The 26012-nt window shown below is 40.2% G+C and overlaps 1 protein-coding gene and 1 long non-coding RNA gene across 3 annotated transcripts; one reads left to right on the top strand and one right to left on the bottom strand.

Annotated features, from left to right (window-relative positions):
* Positions 1–277: 277 nt before the first annotated feature.
* On the top strand, positions 278–25683 carry ldd (lipid droplet defective). 2 transcript variants are annotated; one of them, XM_011310466.1, is made up of 12 exons: positions 278–1111; positions 3009–3088; positions 3327–3550; positions 4120–12097; positions 12376–12583; positions 12763–12903; positions 13415–15002; positions 16101–16301; positions 18258–18551; positions 19329–20489; positions 21310–21553; positions 25311–25683. In XM_011310466.1, the coding sequence occupies exons 2-12, from the start codon at positions 3026–3028 to the stop codon at positions 25431–25433; spliced, it is 12225 nt and encodes a 4074-aa protein (XP_011308768.1). In that variant the 5' UTR covers positions 278–1111; positions 3009–3025; the 3' UTR covers positions 25434–25683. The 2 variants fall into 2 exon arrangements, with proteins under 2 accessions (XP_011308768.1, XP_011308769.1); XM_011310467.1 differs by lacking the exon at positions 12763–12903.
* On the bottom strand, positions 15786–16094 carry LOC105269887 (uncharacterized). The gene is made up of 2 exons (XR_892489.1): positions 15984–16094; positions 15786–15850 (listed from the first exon to the last, which is right to left on the bottom strand). It is a non-coding gene; the product is annotated as an uncharacterized lncRNA (long non-coding RNA).
* Positions 25684–26012: the final 329 nt, after the last annotated feature.

Raw genomic sequence — 26012 nt, forward strand, 5'->3', positions numbered from 1 at the left:
CATTCGGAACGAGCGCGAGTAGTTGATTATCTAATGAATCTCGCTGAATCCGTCGATTGATCGATGACCAGTGATGACCATTTTTTTTCTTTTCTTTTCTTCGTCCAGTGAAAAAGTCTTTTTTCTTCTTTGTACAATTGGAGAAAGGTTGGTGAGTGGGTCATGGATCTGAGGAATACAGTGGAAAAATTGTGGCAGAAAATAAAACTCGAGATTTAAATTGGAATTTTTCAGTTGAATTTTATTCAATTTTTAAATTAAATACAATTATATTCCTCGAGAAAGCCATCGTGTTAATTATGATGTTGAATGTACTCTTCCAACTAAATAGCCATTTGGAAGAAATAAATTAATGTTTCAGTGAAAATTTTCAATTGAACATGTAATTCCGTAGTGGAGTGGTAAAACGAGATAAATTAATTTACTTCGATCAATAATCTCATTCCGTATGTGAAATGGCATATGTGCAAAGTATATAACATATATTAGCGTAAAAGTGCAATATACCAGGTATGAATCTGTTAATAGATTATCTTCGGTGATACAGTGGTGATGATTATCTGCACATATTCTTTCCTCGAGGGACATCGTTTCAGCATTTCACAAAGTTTCAATTCATAGTTTCATTGAAAACTCAGATGACACCGTGACTGAAATTCGAAGAAATTTCTAGCAGTGTGTGTTGGGTGGGTTCTGGTAGTCCATGTGGTCCTTTGATACCGGACTGCTTGAGTTTTCTGATGTTTGCCTGCGGTCAGGGCACTCAACAGTCGTGCACCAACCGTCCAACCGGCTGCACCAATCCACGCACAAACAAAACGCAGAATATACAAAACCCTCGCTACTTTCAAAGGAACAACTGAGTGACAAAACATGTACATTGAATAGCCAGTGCAATTAATTTTGTGACAAAAAATGCGGGGAAAAACTGTAGTTACGTAAACGAATGGATTGAGTGGGACTCGAGGTGGAACAAGCAAGGAGCATTTATTAAAATTGTTTTCAATTAGTTTTTTTTTGTCTCTCCGCAATTATCACACTCGACACTGGCCTGGGATTCGACGAGAATGCTCCATTTGGTGGTGCATGAGCATTTTGGATAGGCCCTCAGGTGAGAGTCTGTTTAATTGCGATGGTAATGGATGGGTCATCGGGCATCGAAAACGCTTATTCTTTGAATTGTTCGTTGTTATGTAGATTTAAGCCCTTGGACTCTGAACTCCGATGAGTTCCTGGTCGGAAACATTTCAATACGATCAATCGTTGAGTTTTTCCTGGAATTATTTTATTTGAGACGCGATTCGAATGAATGGGCACACCATGTACTTTCGTAATTGTCGCTTCTATTAGTGTTAATTAAACAGGTAGAAAGTAAATGTGCGGCTGCTCCTCTTTATTCCCTTCATTCGAGAGGAGAGTTTCATTCAGAGTTTCAAGAAATCACTGGAGATTTTACTGGTGGGTCGGGCTGGATCCTCTATTTATTGAATGAAATTAACTAATTGGGTTTGGGTTTAAAAAAAGATTATTTTTATTTAATCATATAGTTTCATTGAAACGAACAGACTCGTTTCATTGAGATCATACCTTTAAAAATAAATCGATGTATTAATTTTTCATTGAAAATGTCAGATATAAAATGGAATTATCCAGAAATAAAATGTTATCCGCTGATCAGGAAAAAAGGGCGCAAACGGCCAGGGAAAAATTCACGTGCCAACCCTAGAAATTTGGGTGTGGGCAGATTTACCGAAATATATTTTACACACATAAAAGTTTATACTAAAATTTACCCTGACATTTATTTATCGTGCACCGGCTGTAAACGTATTTTTACCCTGACATTGCAGTAAAAGCCATAATGAGTAGTAAAAATTTCAATGTCAGGGTAAAAATTCCTCCGGAGTCATTTCACTACAAGATTACTGCCTCATATTATAAATTCCATTTTATTGTAATAAAACATTAAATTTTTCCCGGTCCATATGGTATTTTGGATAGAGCACATGCCCGTCACGTAATGTACGTTATATATAATTATCCGCGTATTCCATTCGTGCTGTGTAATTTGAATGTCCATCTCTGTACTCGTCATTGTAAATATCAATTGCGTGCGGAGTAAGAAGAATCAATCAAGTACCCCAAACACTGTTCCACGAATTTGTCCAATAAATAGCGCACGACAAATATAACAGGGGACTGATGATACAGTTCGATCATCGGATCAATTGAATTTGGAGTCACGCAATTTGTGGTATGTTGTGAACCGCTTACGAAAGTTGACACACTGTTGTCGAGTTGTTCGATTGTTGGGTTGTATTGTCGGGTGTCGAGAGTTAACCAGTAACATTACAGCAGTGAAAGTTTTACACTTCATGACATGTTAATAAATTGAGCGACGATGTGATGTCATTGAGCATTTCGTTACATTTCTCCAAATTGTCGTCCGAAGGAAAAGCTGAAAATGTTTCCGGCTGGATATTGATGGGATTCACCATCACCCGACACTTTTTTTTTTATTAATTGAAAAGCTTTTGAGCTGTAAAAACAAATCTCGTTCATTCGAAACATAACAGGGGCTTACGAGATTCAATGGGAGTTGTTGTGTTTGCAAATCGCTATCCCGCAGGAAATCACGGAGCTGTGAAATGAAGGTGAAATTTTCAAGTACCCGAGGTGTTATGAATACAGAAGTTTCGTGTAAAGTTGGGGTGAATGGACTGAAAGATTTCACGTGAACTTGCACAATGGCTTGTTTACCGGATTCTTTCGTGTTTTTACTGAGTGATAGAATTTCATATATTACGGGTACTAGGGATTTCCCTATCATTTGTCAAAGGAAAAGTCAAAAAAAAATACTCAACATAATTGTCCTCCCAGCGATGTACGAGTGAACGCTGAAAAATTCAGCAAAATTCCGTTAAAAAAATCGAAATAATGCACGGTGCGGTATTAACGCATAATAAACACCGCGTCAATTCAGTACTAATGAAATTTTTAATTCCCAGGGGTTGATGTTTGAGAAATGGGGGTCGATCAGCTCGGCCTCCTCCTCTGGAAGAATTATGTAGTCCGGAAGCGACGACCGGTGAGTTTTCTTTAATTTTTTTTAATCGAAAGTCACCGGTTTTCCGACTGATCGACTGCAATTGCCTCATACCTTACGTATGTGGGATTAAAGTGAGCAACGAGAGGAGATAAAATTACTCAGACCTTGAAAGCGAGAGATAATCCTAACAATAATCAAAGAGCGCTAATCACTCCGATGATTCCCACTAGCAACGGGCAATTTGATGATGCCATTAAATATTTCCAATGTTTCACAGGCAATCCTTGGTCTCGTCTTCATCTGGCCCATCGTCATATTTATGTTGTTGTATATTGTTCGCGACAATGTACAGCCAGAGTACAATCCCACCTGCCAATTTCCAGCTAGGCTTATGCCACGTGATGGTCTTCTACCTTTCGTGCAGAGTTATATCTGCAGCGTTGGAAATCCTTGTGATCCCCTCGATAATTACGAGGAGGTGCCTTCATATCGAAATGCCAGGTTTGTCGTTCATCCCTCATCATTTACACTTGGCAAACGTTATCAACGATTGATCTGACAATTTTGCTGTTTTTATCCCCTTGAGTTCTCCTTTTCAAGATTTTTCACGGAAATTTACAGCAGACGTCTCATAATCGTTGCTATCGTTTTATCATTATCATCTTTCATTTTTCCGGAGAATTGCTTTATGATTCGTGAGAGATGGCAATAAAAGGGCTGCGTAAATCGTATTGCATGACCCTCTGCCCAAGTTTGTCAATCAAATGGTCCATGAAAATATAATTTTCCTCTCAATAATTACGTAATTGTGATTTAATAATATATTAAATACACCTCTTATTATAAGATAATCATAAATTGATTGAAGCTCCATATTTTTTAACACAAAATTATAATTTTACGTTTAATTTTCATTTCAATTTTCCATCCTTTGTTTATTTTTCACAATTTCTCTGAGGATTTTTTTTCCGTATCATTATTCATACGTTTCCTTCTCTCATAGCGGTACTATCGCAATTAACTCTCAGTCTGATCTGGAATATTGATATAATTTTTTTTACAAACAACAGACTTGGCCCACTCATGCTGGAGTTTCAATCACTCCTCCCCAACGAGACGATTCTGTCCGCCGTGAAAAGTCTACCCCAGAGCGTGAAGTTTCTCCGATCAATGGCAGAAATCCTGACAAAGCCAGAAATTAAGCAGTTGTTTGATCGTGGCCTGAGACTGGGTGATTTATTCAACAATCACGAAGTCGTGAAGAACTCTCTGATGAAGCAGTTGCCGGGTGTCCGGGAGACTCTCATAGATGATCTCTTTGATACCTCAATAAAACTGTATTATCTCATCGAATCGTTCGGCTCATCGAACATCGACGACGTTGTTTGCACCCCCTCCAGCCTCAAGGAATTCCTCATCGCCCCGAGAGAGGAAAATCTCCAAGAAATATCGAACGCTCTTTGCCACCTAGACTCCAGCCAAGTGCCTCTGATACTTCAAAAATTAACGGATCACCTGGACTTCGATGGTCTTCTGGAGGTGGTCAGTCGGGTGATGGCGAAATTCCGCGAGTACGACTTCATCGGCGACATTACAAAAACCATAATGACAACCCTGAACCTCGAAACAGTAATCAAACATGTCCCCGAGTACTTAAAACTCCGTGAATGGATTCCGAGCATTCTCTCTCTCTTCCGCACCTTGAGTTTCAAGAAAATCGACCTAAACTTCATCAACCGAACCATCGAAATCCTCGATCCAGTGTTCACAGGCGATCACAACTGGCCAGTCGCACGCTCTGGTTTATCCAAGTTGAATTCACTCCTGGAAATAATGAAAGAAGTACTCGAGAGAAATAGAACAGAGCAAGAACAGGGGAGTCCAACTGAACTTTCCACAGATCTGGGTGAACGTGTAAAAGCGTCTCCTCATCACCTTTTAAATCTAGAGGATGTGACTAAAATAATGGATGGTAGTTACAGAGTTCTCCAGGACGGTGTGAAACTGATGAAGCGATTGTTGGATCGTCACAAAGATGACATGGACTTGGCAGCAGAGGCTTTTGACAGTTTGAGAAACCTCTTCTCAGACAAGATCATGAACATGATGACGTATTTGAATTCCATGATGGAGAATGTCGTGCGGATGATCCACCACGTGGCGATAATCCACGAAGAGCTCCAACAGAGAATATACAACATATCGAAGACTCACGAGACGGTCGTCAATAAAATCCTGACTGAACTGAATCCCCAGTTTTACCGAAACCTCATTCAAACGTTTTCACACCCGTGGCAAACAGAGAAGTTCATCGAGGCTGCAGCTAAGATGCCCCTATCAGATATGATCTGTTCAAAAGAGACTTTCAACCAAATCTTCAAGCCGAATTCCTCACCTCCACGGGAATTCGAATTGATTTGCTCTGATGAGGGCAAACGATTCGTCAAAGACATCTCCAGGGCCCTCGAACTCCAAGAATTCCGAACAATTGTCGAGAACACATTAGAGACGTTCGTGAACATGGCCTTCAAGCAACCGGTCTCCATTGAAAAATCCAATACAACTTCATTACTTAAAAGTATAAAACTCTTCCTCAATTACCAGGAGCACCCGCCTCTGAAGAAGATCGACTGGAGTGACTTCAAGCTGTCAGAAAACTGGCTGAAGACGTTCCATGAGACTTCATCAGAAGGTCGAAAGGACATCCTGATGTATCACCTGAGTCTTGCAAAGATGATCGGACTCCGGAGTATTTCATACATGAAGATCAAGCCGGATCTGGAGAACATGGACATGATGGCGGACGTGATTCTCGATGATTTACGTGAGAACTCAACGAGTTGGATAAATGACGTTCGTGAGCACGAGTCAGAACTACTGGAGTCATTTTACCTGACAGTCTCGGATCGCAATAAAACATTGGAGATCCTCGAGTACTCAAATTTCACGCAGGTATATTGCGTCCCTTCAAATCCACCGTCCCTGATTAATTACCCGGAGCGTGGTAATGCCTCGTTGCTGAAGGCTCTTGTCTGCAGATTATCCCGTGCCGTCCAGAAGCAGCTGGACATACACGAAATACCTGTTTACCTATTAAGAGATCGTAAGCCCTTCAACTGGACTCTATTCAATGGTAAAGTCGTGGAAATCTACGGATACGTGGACTCGCTGGTGCAGTTCGACGATGAAAACGATTACTATTTCAAAAATCTAGAAAAATTCAAAAGAGATTTCACAGAGACTTGGACAACGAATCTCACTCCGGAGGACGGAGCACAGGTAATCGTCGGTGGGCTCTGCAGATTGTTCGGTCTAGCTGAGAGTCGGCTTTTTAATATTCAGGAGAAAGAAGGCTGGAGTAGCCTGCAGGCAGTTGCCTGGTCGATCTCCACGATCACCAACAAGATGGAGAGGATCCTGGACGATCTGTCAGGCATAAAAGAACCGGGAAGACCAACGGACCTGGACGACATGCCGGAGACTGATCTCCTGTTGGAGACAGCTCTTCGACATCTCCCCTCGATAAGTCTAGACCTCGTCAATATATTCACCCAGAAGAATCCCGTCCACATCATCACAATGATCACCGATCACATGAAGAAGGAGCCGAACTGGCCTTGCTCCCACAATCAGAGTCTCGGTGAGGCCCTCGGTCTCCGTCCTGGCACAATTCAGCTCGTCCAGCGGATCGAAAAAATAATCTGCAACCCTGGCCCCTTCATCAGAGAATGGACCACACAACCGACATTCTCAAGAACTGCCGAAATATTCGCTCCAAATGGTCCTGGAGACGTGCCAGCTTTCGACTGGACTGCGGGATATGTCAGATTCCGAGGACTCGTCAAGAAATTTTCCCCTCAAATTAAAAAACTGACCCCCGGAGAGATTGTCCAGGGTATCGCTAAAGTCCAGGAGAAAGCCAAAAGCTTTCTCGATTTCATTGACCTGGAGATCGATAAGGGTATACCAACGCTACAGAGCAATCTAACAGCCAGAGAAGCTTGGATGTCAACTGGAAGGGCGCGAGGAATTGATGAGATTCTCGTTATCGCTAAATTCACCTCCAAAGTACTTCACGATCTCGTTCATCTTGGCTTGGAGATACTGGAAAAACCTGTGGAGACTAATGCTAAAAGTTTGAACATTCTCACTCTCCTCGGATTCACGAGTAAGAGTATAGTATCTGTAGTGCACCAACGTCTCCCTTATATTTTAGCGAGCGTAGTTTACGGCATATCCGATCCAGAACTAGATCATCAGATATATAAAGCGATTGAGAATGGGAATGGTATAACGTGTACCGACATATTCTCATGGTTTTTTGATTACAAAGTGGGATTGACGGATGAGGAGTACTTGAATTTAAAAAATTTCACTTGCGATCATGATGCCCTTTATTTCAACGAATACTTCGATCTCTATCTCAAGGAGACTGCGTACTGGGGGAAACCCGTGTCTCAGTACAGAAGTTATTTCTTCACTTTGGCTTACGATATTCATGACTTGGCTGTAATTATTGAAGCTGCTGTTGATGGGAAAATGGGTATCGATCCGCCCGTCGATAAACAGTATCTCGATGGTGCTATTACTACTCTGAAGAATGTACTCCAGGTCCCTAGGGTATTAACATCCAAGTCACAAACAAAACAGCCGGAGAGTGGTTGGACAATTTATCGACTCATTGTTGAAGGTATTTCTGAGGCATTTAAAAACGCTGCTTACGCTCTCAAGGAGAACAAATTAGGGAATAATGTAGTGCACCTGTGGGACCTGGTGAGACCTGGGGATGTCCATCAGCTTGTTAAATTTATCGAGGCAAGGCCCAACGAGGCCCTTTCATTAGCCGCAACTCTCACGACCTTCAATAGATCAGATAATTCCTTGGATTCTCTCAAAGAACTCCGACACAGAATGTGTTATTTACGGTTCAATTCGAGTTACTGGAGGGAGAGGAACAACTCACAGTTCCTCGATCACATGTGCACGTACGATCCCCTTCAATTAGTGAGGAGTGCAACCAGTGAGGAATACGTGAATCTCGTCACAGGGAGAAGTTCATCGTTGGAAAAAATCGATCCTCTATCGAAATCGTTGATCAAGTTCATCGATGCCCTCTGGACAATTCGCGAAACCTCTGGGGAATTGACCTTTCACTCGTCAATCCTCAATTTTACAACATGGAGGCACCTTCCGAATGACTCCAGGAGATTAATTCACGAAGCGGAACAGTCGTGGGTGCACAAAATTCTCGTGGAACTGGTCCCCCTGGAGCACAATTTCTCGGTGCAGACATTTTCAGAGATCGGTTTGACCAAAATTCAGAGAAGATACGAAGATTCTATCCTGAATTCAGTACGACAGATCATGGAGCTCGTTGATGCCTGGATGAATTTAATATCCGGTGGAGATGTTTGGCAGAAGCTGCGGATGTCCTTCGAAAATACCAGAGTGAAATCGGTGTTGAATCTGATCGAAGATACCCCGAACCTCATCATCACGATTCTGGAGACATTCATCAGCTCCGAGAGACTTACCGATTTTTTCGATAAATTCTTAATTGGTCAGGTAAATCTCTGCGATGTGGAAAAATATCTCATACCCCCGCCTTACATCAGGAAGAAGGGAATTTTAACGAGCATCACGAATTTCTGCCAGAAGGTCCTCCTCGCTGATACCGCCGTCAGCATCAATGACCTCAAACCCCTGAGCATTCTCAATATATCACTCAGTGGAAATATTCTTGACGACATAAACATAAAAAATAGCGACGGCAATACTTGGATCCGAGTTACATTGAATGAGACATACTTTATGGACACTTTAGAAAATTTTCAATCGACCCTTTTGCGATCTGTCTGCGATGGCAATAAACCCCTAAAAGTACCTTCCTGGTGGATTTCATTCCGCGAAGGCACTTTAATTGACTTTAAAAAGCAATATCAAGAGAAAGATTTGCGCTCATTGTCCCACACTATAGTAACCAAGTCGATTAAAATTATCAAGAATATATTATTATCATCCACTGAGTTGAGGAGTTCGTGTTCGTTCTGCGACACTCGTGTCGTGGAGATTCTTAATTCGCAGTTGAGTAATCATCGGATATATTCGGATATTCTGTGCAAGTACAAGAGAATGAAAGTGTCAGAGCTGCAGGATGTGCTAAATGAGCAATTGTACTGGAAGAAGACTATCGGAATGATAAAGAATTACGAATTCATGACCAAGAAATTTAACGTCGAGAGCTTCATTATCGCAATTGAAGACAGCCTGCACTACATCACGGATATCATCATGGATTATAAAAATCCCACGGGTGATAACAAGCTGGAGTTGTGTCTGATGAATGCCGTGGAGGGTGTGAGGACCTTTTCACCGGCAATCTACGTTAAAATTTTGGTTGGCGGGCTTGATGGTTTGAGGGAAAATATAAAAATCATAGACACGGTAAATAACCACGAGACTCTACTCAATTATACAAGGTTGGCTGAGAAGTTCATCCCTATTTGGAAGCCCCTGAAGGACATAGTAAAACATTCTAGTGTTGTTGAAATCCAGAGGGTCTTGCCGAACGCCTCATTAAACGTGAATTTATTGTTCGGAGAGAGAACTAATTCCCTCTGCAAACGTCAGGACTGCAGAAATACGACGACTTTTAATAATTTTCTCAACTCCAGGGGAGCTCATAAGCTTCTTAATTACGAGCCCAGGGCTGCCAATTACCCATCAACTCTGGAGGTCTCGCAACTTTTAACAAACCACTTGGACTTTGAATTGATAAATCGTGAAATTGTGTCATGGAGAGCAAGTGCTGCATGGAATTTCACCTGGATACAACAGATTCTCGAGCATTTGACATTGGCACTGGAGGAGAGCGGTAGTCTCCTGGAAGTGGGAAGTAAAATTGATTTTCAAGATGTATCCAATGTCCTGGGAGTGCCTGACGTTGCTGACGGCGTTGTCTACCTTGTCAAGGACCGAACTATCGATAAACTCTTTGCTGCACTCAAGGACATCGTCGAGGACATCGAGCCATTCCTCGAGAGTCCTGAAGTTATCCGAGACCTCAACGCCATCGTCGACGCTTTTGAGTCCATGGAGATATTCAGGAATTTGGGGCTGTTGGATATGAAGTACTCGGTCTCGGAGATGTTCCAAGATTGGCGGGGCCTCCGCAAGTTTCTGGTTGAGGACATTAAGTTTTCTGATGATCTTGTGGATATTTTGAGTGGAACAAAGGTGGACATGCTCTCGGTGTTCATGAAGGAACGATCTGCACTGAGTCTGACGGATACCATTTGTTCCACTGACAAATTAGAGGAGATGCTAGAGTTCCAGGGGTCCAGCACATCTGCTGAGGAAGTCAGTCGTGTCCTCTGCTCTTTGAACTCATCGGTGACCCAGGATCTCGCGATAACTCTCATAAAAAATATAAACTTCGATTATGTCTTCAAGAACTTGATGAGCGCTAATGTGAAGAACATCCTGAAGAATGCGAATTTGTCGACGGCCGAGGGGAACGAGATATTCGATAATCTCGGGGTTGTGGGTGAACTCCTGCCGGTGTTCAAGGATAAGATGTCCTCGAATTTTTCTTCCGAGGAGTCTGAAACTATGAAGGAAAATTCCTCGACTCTCACCAGTGGTAAATTCCTGGAAGAAGCCAGTGAACTAATGTGTGGTAGACAGATGGTATCAGATAGTGGTGAATTTTACAGGATAATCAGTCAAATCGAGGACACTAAGAAAACAGTGGATCAGAGGGAATTGGATTCGTTGCCCACTGAATTTTGTCGGGACACTTACAAGAGTTTCTTGAGCATGACGGGGGGTAAAATCGTGTGGTCGTATGTCAAGCCCCTTCTCCGAGGTAGAATTCTCTACGCCCCGGATTCACCAGTGATACACAGAGTAATGAGCCTCGCAAATCAAACATTCCATGAAATGGAAATATTCAGTCAATTCATGTCGAGTATTGAAACAACGTTAATTGCTGTAGCTAATTTAACGGAGATGGGGGATAATTTGAAGGACTTGAAGGAGATAATGGGGTCTAAAGTGATGAAAATAGCTGTTAAATCGATGAGTGGAGGACGAGTCGAGGGTGATTTATCGAATTTTGAATTGGGAGATTTGGCGTGGAAATTGAAGAAATCAAATAAATTAATCACGATGATTGGAATGCTGAATAATCTAGTTGACTGTATTCTCATTGACAGAATGATTGGATTTTCAACGGAGGAGGAGCTCGAAGTGGAAGCACGAAAACTCACTGATACAAATGAATTTCTCGCTGGGGTAGTTTTTCTCGACAATGAGAAACTATCAAGGCGATCTCTGGGGGTCGAAACTTTGGGGTACGATGTTAAATATAAAATACGGATGGACGTGGATTACGTACCATCGACAAAGAGATTGAAAAATCAATTTTGGGTACCTGGACCTGAAGGCTCATTTATCGAGGATTTGAGATATCTGCGGGGTTTTGTACAACTTCAGGACTCTATTGATCGGGCTATTATTGAAGTGAAATCGGGGAAGGAGCAGAATTGGAAAACCGTGTCACAACAAATGCCTTATCCATGCTGGAAGTACGCACCCTTTCAGAGAACTCTCTACGAGTCCCAGGGTTTAATCACGTGTTTTTTCTTCGCTATGATGATGTGCGTCGGCTCGGCAGTTCGATACATCGTTTGGGAGAGGGAATCACAGAATTCAATGGTAATGAGTGTAATGGGATTAAAACCCTGGAGGAATACTCTCGCTTGGTTCATTACCACGACAATTGAGTTGACGATTGTCGTAACGTCAATTTGCATAATTCTCGTTGCTGGAAAAATTCTACCACTCTCGGATCCTGTTCTAATTATGATTCTCTTTCTCGATTACGTTTTTGCGGCTGTTACATTTTGTTACATGATCAGTACAATGTTCAGATCGGCTAGTTTGGCTGCTGTGACCACTGTTGTTATGTTTCTACTGACTTATATGCCTTATGTTATTGTTATTGCTATGGAGGCTACGATGGGACTTGCCTGCAATTTTATTTTGGTAAGTTTTTGTTATCATTCTACGCTGAGAGAAATTTCATTGGGATTCTGGAGGCGAATAGTCTTTTTTTACAACCATTTGCATCGGGTTTAAGCGCCATTTTACAAGGGGCATTCCTCATTTTTTTTTTGAATCTCATAAATTAATGGAGAAATCGAATTTTCGGTCATGGGAATAATTTTGAATGTGGCTATATTGCTTTATTGGTTGATGTATGAGTTTCTCTCAGTTCAATGAATGGAGATCCAATGAGAAACTTTGGATGATGGAAATTTCAGTGTCTCAGTATGTCGACGAGTTTTTCCTACGGATGTTTGTATGCGGTTCGCCGAGAGGTTCAAGGGACCGGCATGCACTGGAATCACATATGGCAACAGCCAAGCCCTGGGGATCCCATGTCCTTCGGTATGATACTCATCATGATAGCAGTGGACGGTTGTCTGTACGCAGCAATCGGCTACACAATAGTCCGATATACAAATTCAGGTAAAGCACTGAAAATTCTCTCAACAGCTCTTTTAATTCTGCGGTACTCAAATAACTTTTCTCTCCCATAAATGTTTCAAGGAAATTGTCTTAATTTATTAATCTCTCTGCATTTCCATTAAGATTATTTCATGAGCACTTAACTAGGAGCAAGGAAAAATGTGAATAAACATTTTCAGGGAAAGGCTCACCGAGTCTGCGATCGCGTAGTTTGTGGTGGTCCGATCCACGTGCACTATTCGGACAGCCTAGCTACCTTGCATTCGTCAACAATCTCTATTTCACTAATGATGTACTGCACAATTCGACGACTTATCAAGGTATCACTATTCACTGCACACCATGATCATTTGTACGTTTTAATTGGCATGTATTCGATTTGACAGCGCAGATTTGTGTTTAATTCAAACATAACAATTTGGGTGGGCGGCCTTCATTAATCACCTAACGAAGAACGAGGTGAATTCATAACATTCGTTGGTGTGCTATAAAGTTTATTTAATGAATATCACAATGGCCTACTAAATTTATTCAGAATAATCATCAATTTACGAATTTACGAGTTTGCAGATAAAAATGTACCGTTTTTCCATTTTATCATTATATCATGACTCGTAAAGTGTCATGCACGTGCCATAATTGAACAAATGAATAAAAAAACAAAAAAATTATAGTACGATCATGAAATTTTGGGGGTCATTAAATGATCATAAAATGCGGCGAATCGTTGCCGAAATACCCTCCCATTTTTAAACATGTGAAGTTCGAAATAATTATATATTCTGTATTTTCGAATAATCACACCTGGAAAATGATTTCCCCTCCGTCCAGATGAGGACAATGATTCAACGATAATGGCAGTGAGTGAAAAACAAGTAGGTGTGCGATTCGAAGGCGTAAAGAAGGTTTACACGACAGAACAGGGAGAGTACACAGCCGTAGACGATTTCACCCTAAAATTGTGTAAAGGAGAAGTAACCGGCCTTCTGGGTCGTAACGGAGCTGGCAAAACCACAATAATAAAGATGTTAACAGGCATGATAGCCCCGACATGCGGTGAAATATATCTGGACGGTGAAGAAGGGAGCAAACCAGACATCGGTGTTTGCCCTCAGGAGAATGTCCTCATCGACACCTTAACACCACGAGAGCACATGATATTCTACTCGAAACTGAAAAGACCACTGAGCGAGGAAGAAATGCTGAAAGACGTTAACTCAATGCTGGCATCCCTGGAATTGGGTAAACAGGAGCACGAACCGGTGTCCAGACTATCTGGTGGAACCAAAAGACGTCTTTGTGTGGCCCTAGCCTTCCTCGGCTCTCCAAAACTGGTGATCCTGGATGAGCCTGGTGCTGGTGTTGATCCAGCGGCCAGAAGACGCATTTGGCATCTGATTGACCAACACAGGCAGAATCGAACTGTTCTTTTATCAACGCATCACCTGGACGAGGCTGATATGCTGAGTGATACAGTTGTGGTGATGCACAAAGGGAAGATTCTGTGCACCGGTTCACCCTTGAGCCTTAAAACTACATATGGGCAGGGCTATTGGTTGAACATAGCCTTCTCAAATACCGAATCTGATCAGTATAATCAATATGCTGAACGCCAACGGCTGGAGCAGCTGCGAAAATTGGTGGAGGGTGTTGTTTCAAATGCGAGTGTTGATTCCCTGGGCTCTGAAGTGAGGGTGAACCTTCCCTTCCAGGGTAAACACGGCGTCGCTAATGACATTGCTAGAGTGATTAAAAATCTGGAGGAGAACAAGACGAGCTTGGGCTTCTCGAGGATTTCGTTGGACTGTGATACATTGGAGAGGGTTTTTCTAAATCTGTGTGGAAAAGCCGAGAACGAGAGTTCGGTAATTGGTGGGAGTCTGGCTAGTGTAAATAGTGGGGGCTCGACTCATGTAAATATCTCCGATGATACTGAAAATATAATAACTGAAATGATGGTTAAGCCTTCACCGTGGAGGCAAGCTCGGGCTCTTTTGAAGAAGAGAATGTGGCATTTTTCGAGAGATTGGCGTGCACCACTGGCTACTCTCCTTTTACCTACTGTTTTTGTCGCCATTGCTATGGGTTTTTCACTCATTAGACCACCGTCGAGCGATGAACCACCTCTCGATCTCAGTCCCAAGCTCTATGATACCCATGTGACTTATTTTTACAGTATTGATAATAGTAGTGATTTATTTTTACAACGGGTATCGTCGCAATTGTATGATAAATTTGGGGGTGATTATGCTGGGGCTTGGCAAATTCAACCCAACGACACTGGCACTTGTGAATGTTTGGAGGGCCAACAAGTTTGTCACGGAGTTTCCAAGTCGGTTGAGGGACTCTTTCAGACGCTCCCCGGGCGGCCAACTCTCGATTGGATAGTTTCCACTTTTCATGAATACATTGAAAAGAGGTAAGTACCTTTGGATTTACTTTTAATGAAGAGTTTAATTTAACTCTAATTAAAAGATGGGGTTTATGGACTTTGAGAATATCCGAGTATCTTTCCGAGTTTGGCATCGGTTCTACTGAAGATTTGGAAATTCAAACGTCAAGTTTGTCTCTTTAATTGCGGCCAAAAATTTTCAAATTATTTGTAGATAATTAGAGGATGTAAATACGGGTTGGAAGGCGTTAGTATTTGTTGTCATGTTTCCTTTCTTATATTTTTGCGTTTATTGCTAGGGATGGCACTGAGTTGAAATCGATTGTTTTGGTAAAATCGAATTTTTTATTCAATCAATCGGTGATTCCATAGATATTCGCTGTGCAGATGATCATAAAACCCCCAGAGACAAAATAAAATGGGAAAATATGACAGCAAATTTTTTTTTTCTCGTTCACTCCGAGCTAATCTAGAATATTTCCGGGAATAAAGTGACTCTGAAAAATTGATTTTTACGTACAAATCCGAAGTACAATATAAATTATTAGATCCATATTATCAGTGTGTAATTTTGATCCTCCGCACTCGCTCCGAAATACACGGAAATCATTAAAAAATTCTCGGTATCCAATGGTTGAATGGAGCCGAAATGACACAATTACAAAGAGTGAAAAGGATTTTCAAAAGAAAAGCAGAACTCACCACTTGGATGTCGTAGATCCGTCCATCGTGAGTAATAGTACGTAGATATCTTGTTGGGTCGAACGGACTTTTACGGTACGCAATAAAAACAGCTTGACGACTTTTTTCATTCGAAATATCACTACCCTTTTTCATTACTTCACGTTCCGGTAGAATTATCCATTCCCATAGAACTGGCGATGAAAAACAAATATTAATGTACGTGAATATGAGTTCTGGTACCCAGAGGGTGTAACACAGCTCGAGTGAGCACCAAAGCGTGAAAATTCCTGAGGCATTTTGAAAACAATTATAAAATTTCCTCACCTCATGAATTATTATCCAATGCGGAATTATTCCATACGTTGAGAATAATGAGATTTATTATTTGGTATGAGTGAATAATCGCCCTTGATTTATCTGCTTTTTTTTTTCTTCTTCAAGATATGGCGGCTGGTCTTTGTCCCACTGGAAAGAAGATCCATTATTCGTGGTTTGGTTCAATAACAAAGGACACCATTCATTACCAGCGTATCTCAATTCACTGAATGGTGCTATTTTACGGGCTTCTGGGGTTCCTGGGCGGATAACGACTTTTAATCATCCACTCAAGTTGTCCAGTGACCAACTAAATCGCACCAGTGTGTGAGTAATTATTAAACAACAATTCACTTTTGTGCATTCAGGAAAATGCTGACTGTTCTCCTCCACCACATAAATATTTTAGAAGCAGTAAATTAAATTATTAATAATCATTCAATATGGATTCATGCACATAGGTCGTACCTAATCTATTGAAAGAAATTGTTTTTTTGCCAAGCAGTTTAACGGAATATGCACGAAATTTGATGATACAATTTTCTATTTCTTTTTCGGAGGCAGTCAATCGATTCAAATAATCCTCGACGTAATCCTCTACTCAATAGGAGGATGTATTGAATTATTGACATTGGATTTCGTCCCTGGGCAGACAGAATGGGCTTACATAAAGCACTCCGTACGTTTTATGTAAAGAGGCGCATGTACAAAGTGACAATTTTGTGGAAGTAAAAAATTTGAAACTTGAGGGACGCGTTATGTAAAATTATTGTGATGTCGACAGCCAACGGTGTTTGAAACTTTTGAATTGGGTTCGACTGAATTTTTCCTGGGAGGGCTGTTTGTGTTGGGGAGAATGAGCGAATACACTTGGCTCCAATAAACATTGTCATATAAAAACATGGAGGGAATGAACAGTTGTGCAAGTATAATGAAGATATTTCTCGTTATAGAGCCAGGGAAAAGAAAACATTCGGTTATTTGGAGTGAAAAATCAATTTTCCACGCGATTAATTCGCGAAAGACTGAATTTTCTATTAAAATTAAATGCATGTTATTAATTTCGGATTCGTAAGAGAGTTATCCAAGAATTTTAATATTCTTACACTAACGCTTGTATTAATTAATGTTAAAAAATTCATGGATTATTCATAGATTCTCATAATTCCTTTAGACTTCAACGATAATCGAGAAATTCTGAAGATCTCTCGGGATTTCTCTCGTTTTAAACTTCTTTTAAAGAACTATTCACATAAAAGACGAGTAAATACAGAGTCCCAATACACTTTGCCCTACAGACATAAATAATGAAGACAAGACCAGTTGTGGACATGCAACGAAGAAATTCCGTGCTGTGGGCAGTAAACATTTTCTTTTATATTTAATTCTTCACGAAAAAAAACTATTTCAAGAATTGCTAACTGAAAAACTTGCATAAACAGAGTATTTCTACTGCATACCATAACATTGCTACCCAATGCATATGTAAAAGTCTTTAGAGATAAAAAAAAAAGTCGCAATCCACTCCGGCCGCATCAAAATCCTCTTGAGAGACAATTTATGCAAGAAGAAGTAAATGCCCTAGATTTCGATCAACAATGGGATATATACACACATGATATATATATGACCAGTTTCGCTAATGGAAATAAAACAACTTTCGTTGCGGAAAAATAAACATTTACTCTTAATACATAATCCGTCATAATATTTAGCCTATCATAATTTGAAAATGCGGAGAGAACAATTCACCGGAAAATTACAGAAAAACCTTGAATGATTCGCCCGGAATTTGGGGATTCATCACGTAATGTTCAATTAATTTTATTTCATTTGCTCGTGGAGATGGAAAATTAATTGATTTCTAATGTCATTGTCCGGTTCAACCACATCAATTTTTTTTAATAGAAAATGATAATGACCCACTGGAGTCTCGTTCACTACAAAAATTATTCCGTTTTCCCTTTCCTCCGCGGATTGTGGAGGTCTCAAGAGGCAGACACTCGCGTTTCTCGTCCACGACTCGTTAAACTTCTGTTTGCCTTCGGACTTGCCAGGGTTCATGGGACTTTGTAATTGCTTTTCCAAGTTGAGTCTGTTCGCTTTTTCTCGTGGGAGTCGGGGGGGTTTGAACGACTCACAGACGAAGAAAAGAAAACTTGAATGAAATATGGAAAGCCGTTGGAAGAGCTCCCCCAAAATAGTATCAATTAATCCAACTGATGAGGATCAAACCAAGCTCGGGTGAAGCATTATTTATATTTAACCTAGGATTATTTACAGGCTTCAGCACGTTGCGGATGTTGGAATCGCCCTGGTGCTTCTGATTGCCTTCAGTCTGGTTGCAGCACAAGGTGCCAGGGAACTTGTTAGAGAAAGATTGTCGGAAGAAAAACGTATTCTATATCTCGCTGGAGTCCACCCTGCTACCTATTGGACAACTGCATTTGTCTGGGATTTCCTAGTTTTCCTTTGGTCAATTGCACTGGCTGTCATTGTTTTCGAGATTTTTGGATTACCAGCTTATGTCGCCAGAGCCAACCTCCAGGGAACGTGTTTGCTCCTTATGCTCTTTGCGTAAGTTCCTTTGATTTGGCATGAAATAAATTATTTATGAGCAATTCGTGGAAATACTTCTTAATAACTTCGAAATTAATTTTTTCATTCAGATATTTGGAATGTATACGAGAATGAGTTGCTAGAGTCTTTGAACATTTTCCATAAAACTTATGATTTATGAAGATTAAGGGAAAAATCGTAATGTTTATGGAGGTTCGGAAGTTTTTATTATAAATTTTTATGATAGCTGTGAAAGAACTTCACACCCTCAACAAGACGATTCTACCTAAATTTATGACGAAAATTAGAACCCAATAATGTTTTCTCCCCGTTGGAGGAAAAATTTTCCCCGAAATAATGCCTAGGCAAAATGAAATTCACATTTTTCCCCTCGTATCAAGGAACTTCTTCCCCGACCTGCCTTCGGACTTGCAGGGCTCGTTGTACAGTCGACCCAATCGATGAAATCCCCAACGTATTACTGCCGAAAATCCAGAAATATCGAAACTAAATGTGATTTCCCAATTCAGTCGTTTTTATTGATAAAAAAAAGTGCCGTTATCAATAGTAATATATTATATCCTCAACGCTGCGATATTTCATGCAGCTGTCATTCCACCGAAATATCCCATTCTCTCTGGATCAAATTGATTTCCAGTGATGTTTGTTTTAATTGAAAATACTAAGCCTTGAAAAAATTATTCGAAGCAAACAACAGCAATCCGCGAATTAAAAAAATAATGAAATGTAAAGGCACTTCAGTGGGTTGTGCAATATTTCAATTCAATTTTTCAGATGGGCATCCATTCCATTCACCCATTTCATGGAAAAAACCTTCGACGACGCAACTCTGTCCAACATGGTTCTCTTCTGCCTGAACACATTTATCGGAGTAATTTGTCTCGCCACAATCCTAGTGATTGACATAGTAGGAAAAAGTCAAACAGCAAAAGATACACGCCAACTGCTTCATAATTTGATGTTATTTTTTCCACAATACGCACTGGGTGATGGTCTCGTGCAGATGTCAACAAATGACATTACAGCTGAACTACTCGAGAGATTCAACATGGATACGTACAAATCACCGCTTGGTTGGTCACTCATAGGACAGCATTACGTATACCTCTTCTCAGTTGGTGTGGCATTTTATCTGGTCAACATAATCACTGAGTGCCGACTTTTTTCCTTGGGCAAGCGAAATTCCACAGTGAATGATAAAATAAACGACGAGGACGAAGACGTCTCGATGGAGAGAATGCGAGTGGAGAAGAGCACTGACAGAGACATAATTAAAACAGTCAGACTGAGAAAGGAATATCGCAGTGTTTACGGTAGAAATGTTGCTGTGAAAAACTTGAGCTTTGGTGTACAAACTGGCACTTGTTTCGGTTTGTTGGGCATTAATGGAGCTGGTAAAAGTACAACCTTCAAGATGCTGACAACGGAGATAACACCGACATCGGGCAAGATTATACTCAAGGGCCATCAAGTAGGCTCCAAGCCACTGTGCAATGGTGAAATTGGCTATTGCTCTCAGAGTGATTCCCTCGATGGATTCCTCACTCCTCATCAGTCCTTGACTATTCACGGTGAAATATGTGGTATGGCTAATGTACCGAGAGCCGTTGCCTCGATGCTCAAAAGATTTGACTTGTCCAAGTACGCGCATCAACGAATTTCAAGCCTAAGTGGTGGAAACAAGAGGAAATTGTGTGCAGCAATTAGTGTGATGACACCAGTTTCGATTGTTCTCATGGATGAGCCAACCAGTGGTATGGATCCAGCATCCAAGGAACTTGTGGCACGTGCTATTCATCAAGTAACCCGGACCGAGGCCTCCGTTATTATGACATCTCACAGTGTTGCTGAGTGTGAAAAATTGTGCAATCGTGTTGGCATTCTTGCACGTGCTGGACTACGATGCATTGGAAGCCCTCAGCATCTTAAACACAAGTATGCATATCACTGCCTTGTTTCTCCCTTTTTTGTTTTACTCTGCTTTTTCGCATTCCAATTTTCATCCTGCTACCCAAATAAACACGAGTCCACGTGTACACACCCTCATGTAAATTTAAAGCTCACTTCCGCCCTCACAACCAAAACCCCAATTAAAATGCATAAGGGATGAATTAATTCATTTTACCAGCATTTGTCGATGTAGTTCGGCAAAATAATTGGTTCGTTTATTCTGATTACTCTGGTTATTCTGATTATCAATCCGTGAATAATAAGTTGCGACGCCATGGAGAGTAAAAAAAAAGAGGACGTGAGTAGAAGGGAAAATGACCTTAACGAAGAATAAGCCATTAGCTTGAGAGGGATTAAGTGGGGATTCCTTTGATAACAAAATGCCAGGGTAAGATTGAAACGCATTAACCGACGGCAAAAGCGGAAGAGACACAAACGAAGGACCACTTTGTCACTTATTCCTTTTAATTGGGATACATTACACACCTGGAATATAATATCTCGGCGGGGTTTTCTTCATTCTATCCAAACTCCATCGTCCCTTCGACCGTACTGAGGTACTTAATGCGCACTTGCGCAAACTCACTAACAGAATAATGTATGACGTCATAAATATTTAAACTCGCTTACCCGGTGTGCCTCTTCTATTTTCTCTTTTTATTCCTCCTTGTATCCGGCAGTCGTCCGTTTCGTACTAGATACCTATATCCCAAAATCGACTGGGGTAAAGATTTATGAGAGTGTGTCATTCATGATTTATCTGTAAATCCCGTTCTCTGATTATGTTAAATTTTTATTATTGCAGGTACGGCGAGGGTTACGTGGCGTTTTTGAGATTTCCACGATCGATAGTGCCTGGTGAATTGAAGGATGTGATATATCGGTATTTTCCAATGGCTGAGGTATTCTCGAGACAGGCTAAAGCTGCGCGGTTACTGATACCGCAGAATCACGAGTTGGTGCTCAGTGAAATTTTCACAAAGTTCAAGTGCCTTGCTTGTGACTTGAAAGCCACAGATTACACACTAACCCAGAGCTCCTTGGACCAGGTATTTATATTTTACGATACATTCATATTCACTGTTTGTATGGCAAATTCAACACCGCATTGTGGCTTTTACCACTCAACTCGGTGGGTGTAGACGTATTACCGTGACGTTGCTCACAATAGTTGGTTTTAAAGAATATTAATGGAGGCCATTTTGCCTTGCTGGGCGAAGGCATATACCTTAATGTGGCATCAACCTTCACTGACTCCAGGTCATATCGTGTCCAGCACTCACAATGCTAATATCCCAGAGTAATGTCCACCGTTGTCCTTTTTTCATGATCTTTCTTTTTTTACAATCTTCGTAACCACTTTCCCGCGTGAAAGAAGGGAAAGGCTCTCTCTTTGTGATAGGGTCTCACTACCAGACTCTGTAAATTGATGGCACTTTAATAGGATCTTTTTTATTTTTATCTTTTCTCTGTGGCTGAGGGGAGACCACTATGGGCTTTAAAAGTCGCGGATTATTCAATAATATGGAATCTGAACTTTGAAAGTCTAATTCAAGTATTTGAGGAATATTGGAAGAATCATTTTGCAATTGTTAATGGGAAAAATAATAATTTTTATCAAGATCGTTCGACTTTAAGGAATCTTGGCAAAAAGTTCTGCGATAAGAATTAAGTTCGTCCTAGAAATTTAATTTCTCCCTCAATGTACTATTTTTTTTTTCGTCTTTGGCAGTTACACAAATCGGAATTTCAAGTTAATCCATTCAGCTTGTAGTTTACATTTTAACGAGGTGTAAATATATGGCAGATGCTTACAATTACTCCAGAGATTTTTTTTCCTCTCGTTAGTATCTCTCACTCATTAGCGTTAATAACAGTTGCGATGAATTTCGACGTTCTCCAGTTGGCCTCAAAATGAATATTTAAAAAAGTGGTATTCTCAATCCGAGGGCCCTATCTCAGGAACATCGGGTGCCTATAAACAGGAACTTTTTCCCCATTCAGCCCATTAACGTGAATCTCACTCCACCCTAGTCTACCGAGTTCAGTGCTACTATTGCTGCACACTCACCCTCCCAAGCAAGCACAGTAAGATCTAGTACGCTTTTCACGTAAATGGGTTCAATAACATGGGTCCTTAAGCTCCCAAGGGAGTAACAGTTATGATTTTCTTTTTAAAAAAGCCCCAGACAAGCTCTCTGAATTCTAAACTCGTGCAAATCCACTGCATTATAATGAATATATATTCCATGTTTGATTCCATTCCAGATGTTTTTAATCCAATTTTTCTGTCAAACTTCGATTTTAATTTCACTAATAAGTGAGTTGATAAGAGTTTAAAAATTTGTGGAAAAAGAAAATTGAAGGCTTTTTTTTGGCCCAATATTTACTCACAGTTGAGAAGAAGTTGCCACATAATCGGGTTAAATTCGAGTATAAAAAGTTGGTAAATGTCATAAAAGGATTTTCCTCGAACTGTTGCAGTTAATGGCCCAAACTTTTGATTTCACTGCAGCAGTTTATCGTGCATTCTTGATGATAAAAACAATATATTCGTTGGATATATATTTATCCCGCGAATATTTCATATTAAGCGTTAAAGAAGTGGAGGCAATTCCTGAGATACGATTTTTATTGTCGTGATATACGTGAGAGAACGGTTTATGGTCTTTCATGCCCAACACCCGCACCGGTAACTCCAGTGTTTGAAAAAGAAACTTTATGGTCATAAAGCCATTCATTCAAATGTATAGGTTACACGCAAAAGAGTCAATCTGCGAGTTTTTTTTTTTCATAGGAAAAATAAGTTTGTGAATTTTGAATCGTTTGGCTTCAGCCACGTGAAATTTCTAAGTTTTTGATAGCCTTTTCGATGGTGAAACATGTTAGTTCACGTCGTCAAACTTTTATGGCAGAGTTGTTCGTAGGCAGCCGAGAAAAACGAGAAGTGTCAATCAACCTCTGTTTCGTGTCTTTCACCCTCTCGTGGAGGTACTTTATCTCTTTCCGCTTCAGCATGAAATATCCCAATGTTAAGGAAGCTTCACCCTGAGGAATGGTATATCACTCCCCCGAAGGGTCCGAAGAACCTCTTCCTAATATAATTCACATCGAAAGAGTGATAAAGGATCCCTGTGTCCAGTTATTTCAATCCCCAATCAAACCGAAATAATTCACTGAAAATCTTCACGTGAAACTTCCGACTGAAATGTCGATAGCTATTTCCAATCCCAAAATATTAATTCAAATAAAGAATGGCATCGAAAAAATTTGCACTGAAAAAAAAATGGCGATGGAAATGGAGAATCGATTCATAAATCTCAGAATTCCAAGTGCCAATTTAATTATTGAAATGTGCAGCGACACGAGGATAAATTTGCAATCCCTAGAATAACCCCTAACCGTCTGATCCCTTTTCTCGAGATCCTATTCATCTTGGAATTGATCTTTTTCCACAGAGCAATGAGACTTTAAACTTTATTGACCCATACCTGGAGCGACATGGAGTCAACGAGAAACAACAACTTTTCCATTTCTATCGTTTTTTTTTATGATTCCGTTCAGACCTACTTCACCAGTTATACGATGAGATAAAACATCCTCAGTTCAATTTTGACATTATCGTCTGATCCAATTCACTGATAATAACGTCGAAAATGTGTATCACTTCCATTAATAATGAATTTGAGCATTAAATCCTGTCATTCCATCTCGCGAACTCAAAAGTACCGCCCCATTTTGCAATAGGTAATTATTATTTTCATTAAAAAATCTTAAGGAAAATTCAATCATTATAGTGAGCATGAGCAATTATACTGAGAACATATTTATGACTTTATCTGATTATTTAATGGAGTGTTTTTGCCAAATTTCTTTTCGTTTCGTTTTTAAAGGGAACGAATGGAATATTTGACGTTGAAACCAAACAGAGATTCTTCTCCGTAATATTTACTTGCAGTTGAGTTCAGGGGAGACATTGTCGCCTGTTTTTCATCGGTGATAACGTTGGTAAATGTTAAAGTGCATCATTGTTAATGGATTTGACGGTTAAATCCTGTCACTCGATATCTTTCCGAAAACGAGAGAACTGTTGTTTCCCCGTGCCAGTGCTTTCTGGAATTTCTTAAATATCTCTTTTTCATCCCACTCACGTTGTTGAAACGATAACAAGGGAGTGACTGTAAGTGATGAGTGCTGTTCTCAGTTTGGGAAGAGTTTCGACAGTTCTCCCTTGTGCTCTTTCATCCTGTCACTCAGAGCGCGCAACATCCAGACTTCCACCTAAACAAGTAAAAGGATGGATAGGTAGAACTTTGACTCGCACTTCAATCACATTTACAAAAGGAGAAAAGCCACAACGAAAGGTGAATTTTTGATTCATAACTCCAGTGAAATTTATGGCAGTGAATGTATCAAAAATTTATGCTCGAATAACAAAAATTCATCACGAAGTCTGGAGATTTTTTTTTTCTTCTTCATCCTCAAACTTCAAGTGTACACGTTGAAATTTAGAGCACTGAGATTCCATCGAGTTTACCCTTCATCCTCGAGAGGAAAAATGGCCCCATGAACTTTCGTTAATAAACTAGCCAAACTACTTTTATACCATCGTCTTTTATTAAGGACTACCGAACGAAATCGTTAAGATGTAGCACCACCCCTTGAATAACTCATACGAAATTTTCATTATCACCATAGAAATAACTAACCCAACGTGAGTTTATCCTGCGCTCCATAATTTTCATGAAACTTATTTTTCCCATGGAATCTATTGTCGCTTCAAACTGATTTTTTATTTCTCTCTAGGTGCTGGTGAACTTTTCTACAGGGAGTGAAGACGATTGCTCAGATTTGCGGTCCAATTCGAGGAGAAGGATAAATCTCAACCAGCAGCACGGCGTGGATGGCATCCACATGGATACATTTTGATAAAAAAAGTAAATATTCGAAAGAGTGGAAAGGAAAAGGAATAAATCATGTCACGACTTTGTAATCTTTTTTTATTGTCTTCTGCTGTTGCATCCGAGCTCTTTCCATTTCTAAAGAACGCAGGGCTTTTTTTTACGACGACCGAGAAAAATGGTCTGTATATTGAATAACGGAATGCAATTGTAATAAATGATGACCTACTTATTACCAAGGCATCAATTCCACCTTGAAATATACTAGATTAACGAGATTTTTTGAAACTTGTTCAACTAAAAATTTTAATGAATAATTTTCATGGTATTAACAATCATAAATTGATTACCTCATCTTTCACGCATGGCTAAACTTTTTGGATACAATAAATGGTGATGGTATGTTTATCTAAATAACAAGGGAAAGTGGATGCTCGTTTCAACACGACTATCAACAAATCTCGTGGAAGAGGAAAATTTGCGGATGATAGAAAACAAAATACATTCACCAGATTTCTATTACGAAAGGACAACGAACCATTGTTGTATTCTAAGTTATAATATCACTTCCCTTGCCTTTGTTTTCAACTTCTTCGTATTTTTCTAT

This window comes from Fopius arisanus, unplaced genomic scaffold (genome assembly GCF_000806365.1).
Source record: "Fopius arisanus strain USDA-PBARC FA_bdor unplaced genomic scaffold, ASM80636v1 scaffold00076, whole genome shotgun sequence".
NCBI classification, from domain to species: domain Eukaryota; kingdom Metazoa; phylum Arthropoda; class Insecta; order Hymenoptera; family Braconidae; genus Fopius; species Fopius arisanus.

Coding starts and splice junctions, on each gene's coding strand:
- ldd (XM_011310466.1), top strand. CDS start 3,026: ATGGGGGTCGATCAGCTCGGCCTCCTCCTCTGGAAGAATTATGTAGTC. Junction 3,089..3,326: donor TAGTCCGGAAGCGACGACCG/GTGAGTTTTCTT, acceptor AATGTTTCACAG/GCAATCCTTGGTCTCGTCTT. Junction 12,098..12,375: donor TTGCCTGCAATTTTATTTTG/GTAAGTTTTTGT, acceptor TGGAAATTTCAG/TGTCTCAGTATGTCGACGAG.